Source organism: Thrips palmi, unplaced genomic scaffold, assembly GCF_012932325.1.
Source record: "Thrips palmi isolate BJ-2018 unplaced genomic scaffold, TpBJ-2018v1 HiC_scaffold_17, whole genome shotgun sequence".
Lineage (NCBI taxonomy): Eukaryota > Metazoa > Arthropoda > Insecta > Thysanoptera > Thripidae > Thrips > Thrips palmi.
Genome location: NW_023144626.1, coordinates 11,282,388 through 11,294,781, shown reverse-complemented (window position 1 = coordinate 11,294,781; position 12,394 = coordinate 11,282,388). Strand labels below are relative to the sequence as shown.

Genomic DNA, 12,394 nt, shown 5'->3' with positions numbered 1-12,394 from the left:
CTTTGGAGCCCAAACTGCTCACAGATGTACTTAAATTTAGAAGTGTAATATCTAATGTTATCTCATTGTTTCTCTCTGCTCCTCGGATTGCCGAATGTTGTAAGCGGCTAGTTAGCCAATAATTCAAATCCATTGCTTGTGTGTAAATTGGTTAGCTTTCTTTTTAAAGGAGGGAGGATGTTGGCATGTAAGGTTGGCAACGCCGCGCCGCCTGGCCCCCACTCCCGGCCTATCCCCCACCATCTCTGGAAGGCCTGCAGTAGTCAGTAGGATCGTAGAGCGGCAGCCGGGTGGGCGCATGTATCGCCCTTGTCTGATGGTTCAATACATCAACGTTTTCTTAACTATGGATTAGTTATTTAACCCCCAAGCTACGATCTGCTACGGGGGGGGGGGGGTCAAATTGGGCATTGCTGGTAGTCTTAGGATATCGTCAAGTACTTTTGCCCAATGACCAGTTTTTCGAACCCAGTTTTTCGCGCCTGTGAGGTAGCCTAGGCCACTGTCACGCCCCGCAACACCAGTGTGGAGACGGTGGCCTACCCCGCAGATAGCGATTAACGGCTGGACCACAAATAGTCCGGACGTTAGCGGCGCACACTGTTTGCTCGTGGCGTTACATCTGTAATGAAAAGTGGTTGGCCCCACCGTACCGACGAGTCGTACGTCGGAACTGTACGGCGCACCATCGCTCCAGGGTGCACGGGATCCAGGGCCATACCCTAAGGTATGACGGGCCCGGCCCCCCTCCACTCCTGCCCATACGTCTAACCGTATGACCATACGTCTCAAACGTATGGACTCTGTCAAAGGTCCGCAAAAGCTTACTCCGTGCCCCCACGGGGCCTCGAACTCGTCACCTGCGGCCCGTGAGCCGCGCTGCCTGCCCACCAGACCACCACGCTCCGTGGACTCGGTTGTGGGTAAAATTCAAGGGGATTGACACGACCTGAACCTCATGTCGTCAGAACTTGATGAAAGTTGGCTCAAATGTTACCCCCATAGGGGTAAGTAAGCCCACAAAATTTGAACCCTCTAGCTCAACTAACATGGGCGCAGTGAGCAATCTAATTTTCGCCTGAAATTCATTTTCACCTTTTTCAGCAAAATGCACATTTTTGGAAAAGTCGTCGCGCTGGCCGCCCCGACGGCCTTTCCTCCGCCTGATCGACGTTCCTAGACTCAAAATTGTCTGGGGAATCCGAATCTGGCGTCGGTTTTCCGATAGCGTTCCGATAAAAATCCAAAAATGGCACTTTTTTACGGAAATTTAGTTATTTTAGGGGTTCACGCGACAGGCCGTATCCACTAGCCCCCAGTCCAAACATGCCCGTTTCAACTTTTTTTCAGTTAAGGGACACCATAAGCTTAATTTTAAGATGGGCCCCGATATTGTGTATGGGTCTCGTTTAGGAGCTAGCCCTATGCCCAACTTTTGACTTTTCCCCTAAAACTTGTTTTTCTATGAAACCTTTAAAAAGGCATGGCCTCCTCAAAAAACGTCCTAGGCGGCAAATAAAGTAGTCTAACGGACGCAGAATTTCCCGAGGATCACGATGCTGCACGTGCATATGAGTTTTGGGGCCTCAAACACAGTCAAAACTACAAAAAACAACAAATTTATGTTAAATGCCACAAAATGATGAACGGCAATTACGACCCTTTTCCCCGTCGCAAGGCCGCTTTCCCGTTGTCTACTCGGACTCCTTGGAGTTTCCACTTTGAGAATAAGCAGGAAAGGGTCAGCAGCCCACACTGGAAACTGCGGATTTCCCCATAAGGGCGAGGCACCGCGCCGCCCAGGTGGGCAACCAGTTTGACGCACCTCTTGGCCACAGGCAGTGGAGGTCGCGCGCGCCGCCCGGGTAGGCAACGGCATTTGGTCTTTGGACCTTCCTTTAGGATGCTATTATTACGGAGTGCGATTATTCACCTTAGTTTGGGTGCAGTATTGTCTCAAAGTTGATCAAAACCGACTTTAATGGCATTTTTGACCGTTTTGATCAACTTTGAGACAAGACTGCTCCCAACTAAGGCGCATAATCGCACTCCGTAACAAAGGCATGCTAAAGGAAGGTCTAAAGACCAAATGCCCGTTGAGAAAGTATTAAGGCCCGCCTCGGATCAGACGCAGAGGCTGCTTAAAGTCGGCCCAAAACATGATTTTTCTAAGGCTTTTTTGACCGTTTTGAATAACTTTGAGATAACACTGCTCCCAAACTAAGGCATATAATCGCACTCCGTAACAAAGGCATGCTAAAGGAGGGGTCCCGTGGGGTTGCGAAATTTTTCCTGCTCTTCAAACCGACAAGCGTATGCTCTAACTTAAGCATGCCTGCAAGCACGCTCTAGCTAGCGCCTGCCTGCCAAGCGTGCACACTGTGGCAAAAAGGTACGGAAAATTCTGTTAATTTTTTTGCCAGGATTCTACGTAGCCCTCTTTTCAATATTCTCCGTAGGCTCTTACAGTATTCTCCGTAGGACCGCACAGTCTTCTCCGTAGGGCATGGAAGACTGTATAGTCCTACGGAGAATACTGTAAGGTCCTACAGAGAATACTGTGCGGTCCTACAGAAAATACTGTAAGAGCCTACGGAGAATACTGACAAGAGGGCTACGGAGAATCACCACAAGCTGTTTACAGAATTTTCCGTAGCTTTTAGCCACAGTGCACTTACTAGTGCATACATGCTATGTACACGCTAACTGAAGCATGCATCTAGTGCATAATGGATAGGGAGTTTCCTGCATCAGAAAGCGTGTACATGGCATGTATGCACTAGTAAGTGGGTAAAATTCAAGGGGATTGACACGACCTGAACCTCATGTCGTCAGAACTTGATCAAAGTTGGCTCAAATGTTACCCCCATAGGGGTAAGTAAGCCCACAAAATTTGAACCCTCTAGCTCAACTAACATGGTCGCAGTGAGCAATCTAATTTTCGCCTGAAATTCATTTTTACCTTTTTCAGCAAAATGCACATTTTTGGAAAAGTCGTCGCGCTGGCCGCCCCGACGGCCTTTCCTCCGCCTGATCGACGTTCCTAGACTCAAAATTGTCTGGGGAATCCGAATCTGGCGTCGGTTTTCCGATAGCGGTCCGATAAAAATCCAAAAATGGCACTTTTTTACGGAAATTTAGTTATTTTAGGGGTTTACGCGACAGGCCGTATCCACTAGCCCCCAATCCAAACATGCCCGTTTCAACTTTTTTTCAGTTAAGGGACACCATAAGCTTAATTTTAAGATGGGCCCTGATATTGTGTATGGGTCTCGTTTAGGAGCTAGCCCCATGCCCAACTTTTGACTTTTTCCCTAAAACTTGTTTTTCTATGAAACCTTTAAAAAGGCATGGCCTCCTCAAAAACGTCCTAGGCGGCAAATAAAGTAGTCTAACGGACGCAGAATTTCCCGAGGATCACGATGCTGCACGTGCATTTGAGTTTTGGAGCCTCAAACACAGTCAAAACTCCAATAAACAACAAATTTATATTTAATGCCACAAAATGTTGAACGGCAATTACGACCTTATTCCCCGTCGCAAGGCCGCTTGGCCGTTGCCTACTCGGACTTCTTGGAGTTTCCACTTTGAGAATAAGCAGGAAAGGGTCAGCAGCCCACACTGGAAACTGCGGATTTCCCCATAAGGGCGAGGCACCGCGCCGCCCAGGTGGGCAACCAGTTTGACGCACCTCGGCCACAGGCGGTGGAGGTCGCGCGCGCCGCCCGGGTAGGCATGGGCGGTGGGCCTGACGGAAAAAAGCTGTACGTCATGACCAGATATTGAGCTTTTGCACAGTTGTAGTATGGACAGTGACAATTTTGGCTGGAGAGGCAATTGATTCGTCCCCTAGGATTCCAGTAATCGTCTATTTTTCAAGGAAATTTCGGGAAATTGCCGTTAGTCCGTTTTTGACGTAGCTACGTTTCCAGTGGACCGATTTCAACACGCGAGAATGCTATCCGACGTAAATTTTAACAAGGAATCTAAAACTGCATTCAGATTTAGCGTAGGTGAAATACTTTTGACTTTTAGGCCGACAAAGTTAGAATTTTATTTTCACAAAAGCTCGAAGTTTTGTTCATTGGCCCATAACTTTTATCCTCGCTGGATTTTGGGAAATGGCCTTTTCTAACGGCTGTAGCCTGCCTCTTCTCGTAAAGAAAGGAGCAAAAAACCAACTTGGTACCTTGAACGGTGCCTGAGATAGGTGGGTGCGATGCGCGCGCGGCGGCTGTAGGGGCAAGCGCGGGCCCGCTCGGCCCGGCCCTATGGCCGCGCTAGCCAAAAAAGTCGCACATTCAGTGATAGAAGCATGAAACTTGACAAAGACGTTCTCAAAGGTATAAGAAACGATTCTCTTCGAAGTCTTTTGGATTTTTTCGGACCGTTTGGCCAGAAACGTTCAATGTGTTCAAATTGAACATTTTTTTTAAACTACATGAACTGCATGAAGCTAGCTAGCTAGAGCGTGTTTGCAGGCATGCTTAAGTTAGAGCATACAATGTACGCTTTTCGGTTTGAAGAGCAGGAAAAATTTCGCAACCCCACGGGACCCCTCCTTTAGCATGCCTTTATTACGGAGTGCGATTATATGCCTTAGTTTGGGAGCAGTGTTGTCTCGAAGTTGATCAAAACGGTCAAAAAAGCCTTAGAAAAATCATGTTTTGGGCCGACTATAAGCAGCCTCTGCGTCTGATTCGAGGCGCGCCTTCGTACTTTCTCAACAGGCATTTGGTCTTTGGACCTTCCTTAAGCATGCCTTTGTTACGTAGTGCGATTATGCGCCTTAGTTGGGAGCAGTCTTGTCTCAAAGTTGAACAAAACGGTCAATGCCATTAAAGTCGGTTTTGATCAACTTTGAGACAATACTGCACCCAAACTAAGGCGAATAATCGCACTCCGTAACAATGGCATCGTAAAGGAAGGTCCATGGACCAAATGCCTGGTTGCCTACCCGGGCGGCGCGCGCGACCTCCACCGCCTGTGGCAGAGGGGTGCGTCAAACTGGTTGCCCACCTGGGCGGCGCGGTGCCTCGCCCTTATGGGGAAATCCGCAGTTTCCAGTGTGGGCTGCTGACCCTTTCCTGCTTATTCTCAAAGTGGAAACTCCAAGGAGTCCGAGTAGGCAACGGCAAAGCGGCCTTGCGACGGGGAATAAGGTCGTAATTGCCGTTCAACATTTTGTGGCATTTAACATAAATTTGTTGTTTATTGGAGTTTTGACTGCGTTTGAGGCTCCAAAACTCAAATGCACGTGCAGCATCGTGATCCTCGGGAAATTCTGCGTCCGTTAGACTACTTTATTTGCCGCCTAGGACGTTTTTTGAGGAGGCCATGCCTTTTTAAAGGTTTCATAGAAAAACAAGTTTTAGGGAAAAAGTCAAAAGTTGGGCATGGGGCTAGCTCCTAAACGAGACCCATACACAATATCGGGGCCCATCTTAAAATTAAGCTTATGGTGTCCCTTAACTGAAAAAAAGTTGAAACGGGCATGTTTGGATTGGGGGCTAGTGGATACGGCCTGTCGCGTAAACCCCTAAAATAACTAAATTTCCGTAAAAAAGTGCCATTTTTGGATTTTTATCGGAACGCTATCGGAAAACCGACGCCAGATTCGGATTCCCCAGACAATTTTGAGTCTAGGAACGTCGATCAGGCGGAGGAAAGGCCGTCGGGGCGGCCAGCGCGACGACTTTTCCAAAAATGTGCATTTTGCTGAAAAAGGTGAAAATGAATTTCAGGCGAAAATTAGATTGCTCACTGCGCCCATGTTAGTTGAGCTAGAGGGTTCAAATTTTGTGGGCTTACTTACCCCTATAGGGGTTACATTTGAGCCAACTTTGATCAAGTTCTGACGACATGAGGTTCCGGTCGTGTCAATCCCCTTGAATTTTACCCCACAGTCAACCGAGCTTGAGACGCCTGTGCTCAGCCTCGGGCCGGCCTCCCTCCCCTCCTTTCCTTCCCCTGCGCGTACGGATCTCGTCTTAAAATTTCAGACCACAGTCACCTGCTCTGCCGCGCAGCTCCCTTCACGTGTATGAAACCCGTCTTAAAAACTGAGACGAATGTCAGCCGCCAAACGCGTGTGGCGTTGGGTGTGCGGTGATGTGAGGCAGGAATATGGAATTCAGGATTGCAAAATGCCAACAAATTTTAGAGTCACACAAGGTGCTACCCATTTTATTTGAAAAATAAGAGCTAAATTCTACAAAATTGGAACTCATTCCAGTTCAAACAAATTCAATGGGTCTACACTGTGGCAAAAAATCACAGTAAATCCTGTAGTGATTAGTACAGCTGTCACTGTAGTTCAGAGTACAGGATTTACTGTACTTTTTTTTACAGGATCTACTGTACTTTGTACGGGGGTGGAGTGGAGTACGGAATATCCTGTATCAGGTACAATAAATGCTGTAACCAGGCACAGTAAATACTGTGTCCTGAACTACAGTACACTGTAAAAAATTATGTTGTAATTTAGCAGTAAATATGTTGCTAATTTTCTTAGCGATCAAAGTTGTTTTCAAATGACTTTCGTTGTTTACTAACGAGTTGCGTCGTTCGTCCACAAGATGTTTGTAAACCGGTAGACACCCTTATTTGCATCAATTTTTATTGCCGATTAGGTCACAGACCTAGTAGAGTCCCGGTTACCCCGCAGTAACCGCTTCTTAGATTGTCCGGGTTGTTTGTACGCAGCAAAATATGGTTTTGAAACAGCATAAGTCATAAAAATAATTAGCAACGAATTCGTCGTTTTAAAACAAGCAAACTTGTTCACAAACAACAGCGCTGTCGAGGTTGGTAATTGTGTTGTTGTTTTAAAACAACAATTTTTAACAGTGTAAATCCCGGCAAAAAAATTTACGGGATTTACTGTGGTTTTTTCACACAGTGTACAAGGAAAATGTCCTCTTGTACATGGAGACCAAACGAAACACACTTCAACCTACTAACATCTATCAGATCATAGTTTTCCTCACATTTAAATTTTACAAATCTTTCAATGTTTACAGTAAGATCGTCCGATTTAGACACAAGAGCAAAGTACTGTGCTGGGTCAGTGACTGTTTTGAGGAAAGTTAGTATTACACCATGGCTTATTCCAGTGGGAGAGGTGTATGCACAAAATGAAGACACTCTACTACCTGAATCATAGGTTGAACTGACAAACAAGAATTTTCCATGATACAAACGTGGGAAGGTCCTGAACTCAACAGGAGCAGGAAACAATACAGTAAGCAGATTGTGTATTTTAGCAAAATGTTTGGTGATTGTGTCCATCTCCCCAACAACATAAGTACGTTCACCAACTTTACCAGTGATATTTAGGTACTTTCTTTGCTTTGTAACCTTCAAATAAAATAATTTCACAGCATCACTTTTGACATTAGGAATGAGTGAGGGCATAACTGCCAATACCCTCATGTTCTGATAAATTTCTTGCACAGCATGCAGAGTGCCATGGACAAGGGCTACCATCTGACCATTTAAACCCTCAAGCACTGGTAAAACTAAAGCGTAGTATTACCCAATGTTTTCAAGCGTAATCAGGTTACGCTTGAAATCAAGCGTAACAGGCTCATCCGCCAAGATTCCCCCTATCTAAATGCATGGGGGAATTTCTAGTCTATGCTTGATTTCAAGCGTAACGTCTTCAAGCGTAGATTTACGCTTGATTCAAGCATAGAGTTACGCTCTAGTTTTACCAGTGAGGTCAAAACAATTTGTCAAACACAAATTACCGGTTTCCCTCACAGTTTCAGAGAGATGCAACAAACTATGAATATTACTTGACATGTACCTTACGCCATACAAATGCTCAAACCCCTTGCAGAAACTGTTAAGTCTTTCATCTGATAAATCCAAATCTGCATCTGATAAGCTAGATTTATGCAAAAGAGAAGATCCATTAACCAGTAACAAAAAATTCTCAAAGTATTCTGGCTTCATTACAGATCTCATAATAACTGGCGCAATGTAAAACAGAAAATTTCTGGCAAGAGAAGCTTTCCAGAAGGCAAGCTTTGTTACATCCTCCGGCAACCTCTGCACAAAATGAGGAAGTTGTAAATTAGTTAACATAGCGTTCACTCTGCCAGCATGTTGGTAGAGTGAAAAAGGCTTATCCTTGTATTTTGAGTCAAACCAAAGTCTAAGTAATTGTTTGGTGACCCCAATGGCCAAAGCGTGCATACTGTCAATAGACACAGACTGAATAAAACTGCTGTGTGTCATGTAAGCCAATATAGATGGCCCTAAAACACCTTTAGATTCCTTTTTTGTTCGAACAGCTTCCATAACAGATTCTAAATAGTTAGCATCAGACCGCCGTGTTACGTTTTCCTCATATAGAAAAACCATGACATTATCAGTGCGTGGAGACTTTTCTCCTACAATCAAACATTTAGTACAAGAGCAATACCCTGCATGACACTTAATATTCATGAAAGAAGCCTTGGCTGGACTATCAACACAACCAAATAACAAATATACTTTAACAGTGGTTTCATTTTCAGAATTGTGCAAACGAACAGGAAAACCTTCTTTCAGATGAACCATTTCTGTAAATAAGGGTAACAAAAACATATTGGGGTGGGGCTTATCTGAATCTCCCTAAAAAGCACCAATTATTATGTTCTCTGGTTTGTACCTTTATTCAGGAGGCAGTTCATTTATTACAAAAATAAAAGGCCAAAGCGAGTAAGAGCTGCATTCAAATATACTGACACCATCTGTGTACCAAGTCAAGCTACACTTTGGAGGTGCAAGTAAATGTTCAGATTCTTTATAAACTGAAGAGTCATAAATATCTTCAATATTATTATCATTTTCCTTCTTCCTTGTAGACTTGTGTGCAATTTTTTTCCAAAAACCCAGGTCTTGTATAAATTTTTTGTAGTTGCGGTGTCACCGTGTTGTACTACTCTCGTCGCTCAACACTCCCCGGAGTAAGCAAACCCTAGGGCAGTGTTACTCCCCCCACAGGGGGAGTACACTATCCCTAAGGGCAGTTGTACTCCCCCACCGGATGGGTCAGGGAGTAACATATCCCTAGGGTATCGTTACTCCCCGGGGAGTAACACAACCCTAGGGCAGTGGTACTCCCCCTTCCCGACCCGGGGAGTAACAAATACCTGGGGTTAGGTTACTCCCCGGGGAGTAACACATCCATAGGGCAGTGATACTCCCCCTTCCCGACCGGGGAGAATAACATATCCCTAGGGTTAGGTTACTCCCCGGGGAGTAACACATCCCTAGGGATATATTACTCCCCCCGTCGGTGGGGGGGAGTAACACTGCCCTAGGGTTGTGTTACTCCCCGGGGAGTAAAAGAAAGCTGCGGAGAAATTTTACTCCCCCATCACAGCTGGGGGAGTAAAACTGCCCTAAGGGTATTGTTACTCCCCGGGGAGTAACATTACCCTACGGGCAGTTTTACTCCCCCCCAACAATGCAATGAAACTAAACGTCGTTGGAATTCCGAAAGAAAATGTTGTAACTCGGACGTGTACAGATGACCCGGAAGGAGGGCAAACAATCGCACTGTACCCCCGTAACAGAGAAATAAGCTACAAAACTGATGAAACAAGTGATTATTTATTTTAATGAACAAGCACTGTTGAGACAAAAGTAATTTGACCAACTTATCATTTGCTTTAATGAATCACCATTTAGTCACAACTTTCACAAAACTAAGAAGTGAATCATGTACACAAATGTTACAAAACTGATAAAAAGTGATCATTTATTGAAATGAACAAGCAATAATAAGCATGAAGACACAAATTTTCCGTTAAGACAAATGATCCAAAAATGTTAAAAATAACCTATTTATCTAACAAACACTATTGAGACAAAAGTAATTTGACCAACTTATCGTTTGTCTTAATAAATCACCATTTAGTCACAAATTTCACAAAACTAAGAAGTGAATCATGTACACAAAATGTTACAAAACTGATAAAAAGTGATCATTTATTGAAATGAACAAGCAATAATAAGCATGAAGACACAAATTTTCCGTTAAGACAAATGATCCAAAAATGTTAAAAATAACCTGTTTATCTAACAAACACTATTGAGACAAAAGTAATTTGACCAACTTATCATTTGTTTTAATGAATTACCATTTAGTCACAAATTTCACAAAACTAAGAAGTGAATCATGTACACAAAATGTTACAAAACTGATAAAAAGTGATCATTTATTGAAATGAACAAGCAATAATAATATGCATGAAGACACAAATTTTCCGTTAAGACAAATGATCCAAAAATGTTAAAAAAAACCTGTTTATCTAACAAACACTATTGAGACAAAAGTAATTTGACCAACTTATCATTTGTTTTAATGAATTACCATTTAGTCACAAATTTCACAAAACTAAGAAGTGAATCATGTACACAAAATGTTACAAAACTGATAAAAAGTGATCATTTTTTGAAATGAACAAGCAATAATAATATGCATGAAGACACAAATTTTCCGTTAAGACAAATGATCCAAAAATGTTAAAAATAACCTATTTATCTTGCCTTTGCTCGTAAACGAGGACATAACTTCTCTCCGAGAGGAGAAACTCCTTGGTGGCGAGTGAAACCTTAAAAAAGATAACTATTTGTGTCACGTGGTAATGAACTTTCTAAATAAATCTTAAATGCGACTATTAATTACCGTTCCATCATTGAAGAGGCGGTAGCCAGTTGAGCACCTCATACCGCACGTGTAGTGCCCATCTGAAGCATTCGGGCCTAAATGGCTGATTTCACCCACAAAGTCATACATGTGAGGAACCTTTACGTTGGCTGATATGTAGTCTTTTAGATCAAGGTGTGTGGGTGCTGAAATGACTCAATAATAGAAAAAATCCATCAACTCACATCCTTTGTCCACCTTGCCACCTTTAAAGGAAAAAAAGAACTCTTGTAGTAATTCTTAAAAAAAAAACAACACACACACAAAGGAACCTATTATTTTATCTCAAACAGGATCAGTATCCTTGCTGAGTTTTCCTACTACAAACCTTTGTTGGTATATGATCAAAAATATTTACCTGCATTGTGGAAAAAAGTGTTAGTTCTATGAGATAACTAGCCTCACTCACCTATAGTCAAGAATTTCAGGGGTGGTCCTACCAGCTCTAACGATACTGTGGTGTGTGAGAGTCAGTTAATGCGCCTCCACTGCAACTGTTGTCCCCCCCCCTCCCCTCTCAAAATTCATACATTTTAACGCATGATTCCACTTATGCATTAAATCGTGCGGGTTGCACGTACAAAATTCTACTTAAACATTAAGTGTGTACCATTTGGAATTAACAACGTAATTTGCCTGTTCAATAATGTACAGGCGAAACATTACTGGGCCCTCGTCGGACCATATAGGGCTCCCGCTTAGGCTTAACAGTTAAATTTCGTACGTTCCTAGGAGATCTCTACACATAATTCTATATTTTTCTAGACATGTTAGGTGTATGCTAGGGGGCGTCATACTCAGGCGACCTTCGATTTCGGCTTGCGGGTGTGACTCAAAAGTTTCGTTTTTTAGTGCTGAGTTCAGATTCGTGTCGGGTTTTGCGATCGGACTGCGTCTTGATCACCCTACCCGACGATTTATGTCAAAAAGCGGCGAAAATTCGTTTTTTCCCATTGTTTTGCCCCCTTGAGTTCGGGGTGGCGGTTTCTCGACTGGATTGCCTTCACTCACTCTAGACACGACTTTTCCAACCACCAGAGCCCATGTGAGCCACCCCATTTGGAGCCTAGGCCTCAAAACATGCCAAAATTTGGTGAAAAAATGAAAATTTTCACCGTTTTTTCGACATTTTTGGGCCATTTTGAGCCTCACATCGCCCCCTTAGGTGACCTGTATGGATAAAAAGGAGGAAGGGTGTGTAGGGAAGGCAGCCCAGCGCCGGGGCATCGACCGGGGTGTCGTGGAGGGCGGCGTTGAGTCGGCAAAATACAGGATTTTTTCGAAAAATTGAAGAAAATGGTCTATGCAGCCGCTGTAGCTGTGGCAGCGAATGTGCAGGTTTGAGCTCGTTAAGCAAGTTTGCTGTTCCTACCCAGGGCCCACCACGAGGAGGTGCCTGCACGTCGAGCCCCGCCCGCCCACCCACCCGGGCGTAGCGGTTAGCTGCGTATAACGCAGTTTTTTCGGCCATCGAAATACAAAGCTTCTGGTTGAGAGCACTCCGCCAGACCCGCAGCATTGACTCGGCTCCTCCCAAGACCCCCCATTTTCTTCAATTTTTCGATAAAATCCTGTATTTTGCCGACTCAATGCCGCCCTCCACGACACCCCGGTCGATGCCCCGGCGCTGGGCTGCCTTCCCTACACACCCTTCCTCCTTTTTATCCATACAGGTCACCTAAGGGGGCG

General features: G+C 44.2%; 1 protein-coding gene across 1 annotated transcript; it reads right to left on the bottom strand.

The window, feature by feature from the left end:
* Positions 1-6,879: 6,879 nt before the first annotated feature.
* LOC117644054 lies at positions 6,880-8,886 on the bottom strand. Its single transcript, XM_034383239.1, has 2 exons — positions 7,723-8,886; positions 6,880-7,509 (listed from the first exon to the last, which is right to left on the bottom strand). Exons 1-2 carry the CDS (start codon positions 8,593-8,595, stop codon positions 6,880-6,882), a joined length of 1,503 nt encoding a protein of 500 aa, XP_034239130.1. The 5' UTR covers positions 8,596-8,886.
* Positions 8,887-12,394: the final 3,508 nt, after the last annotated feature.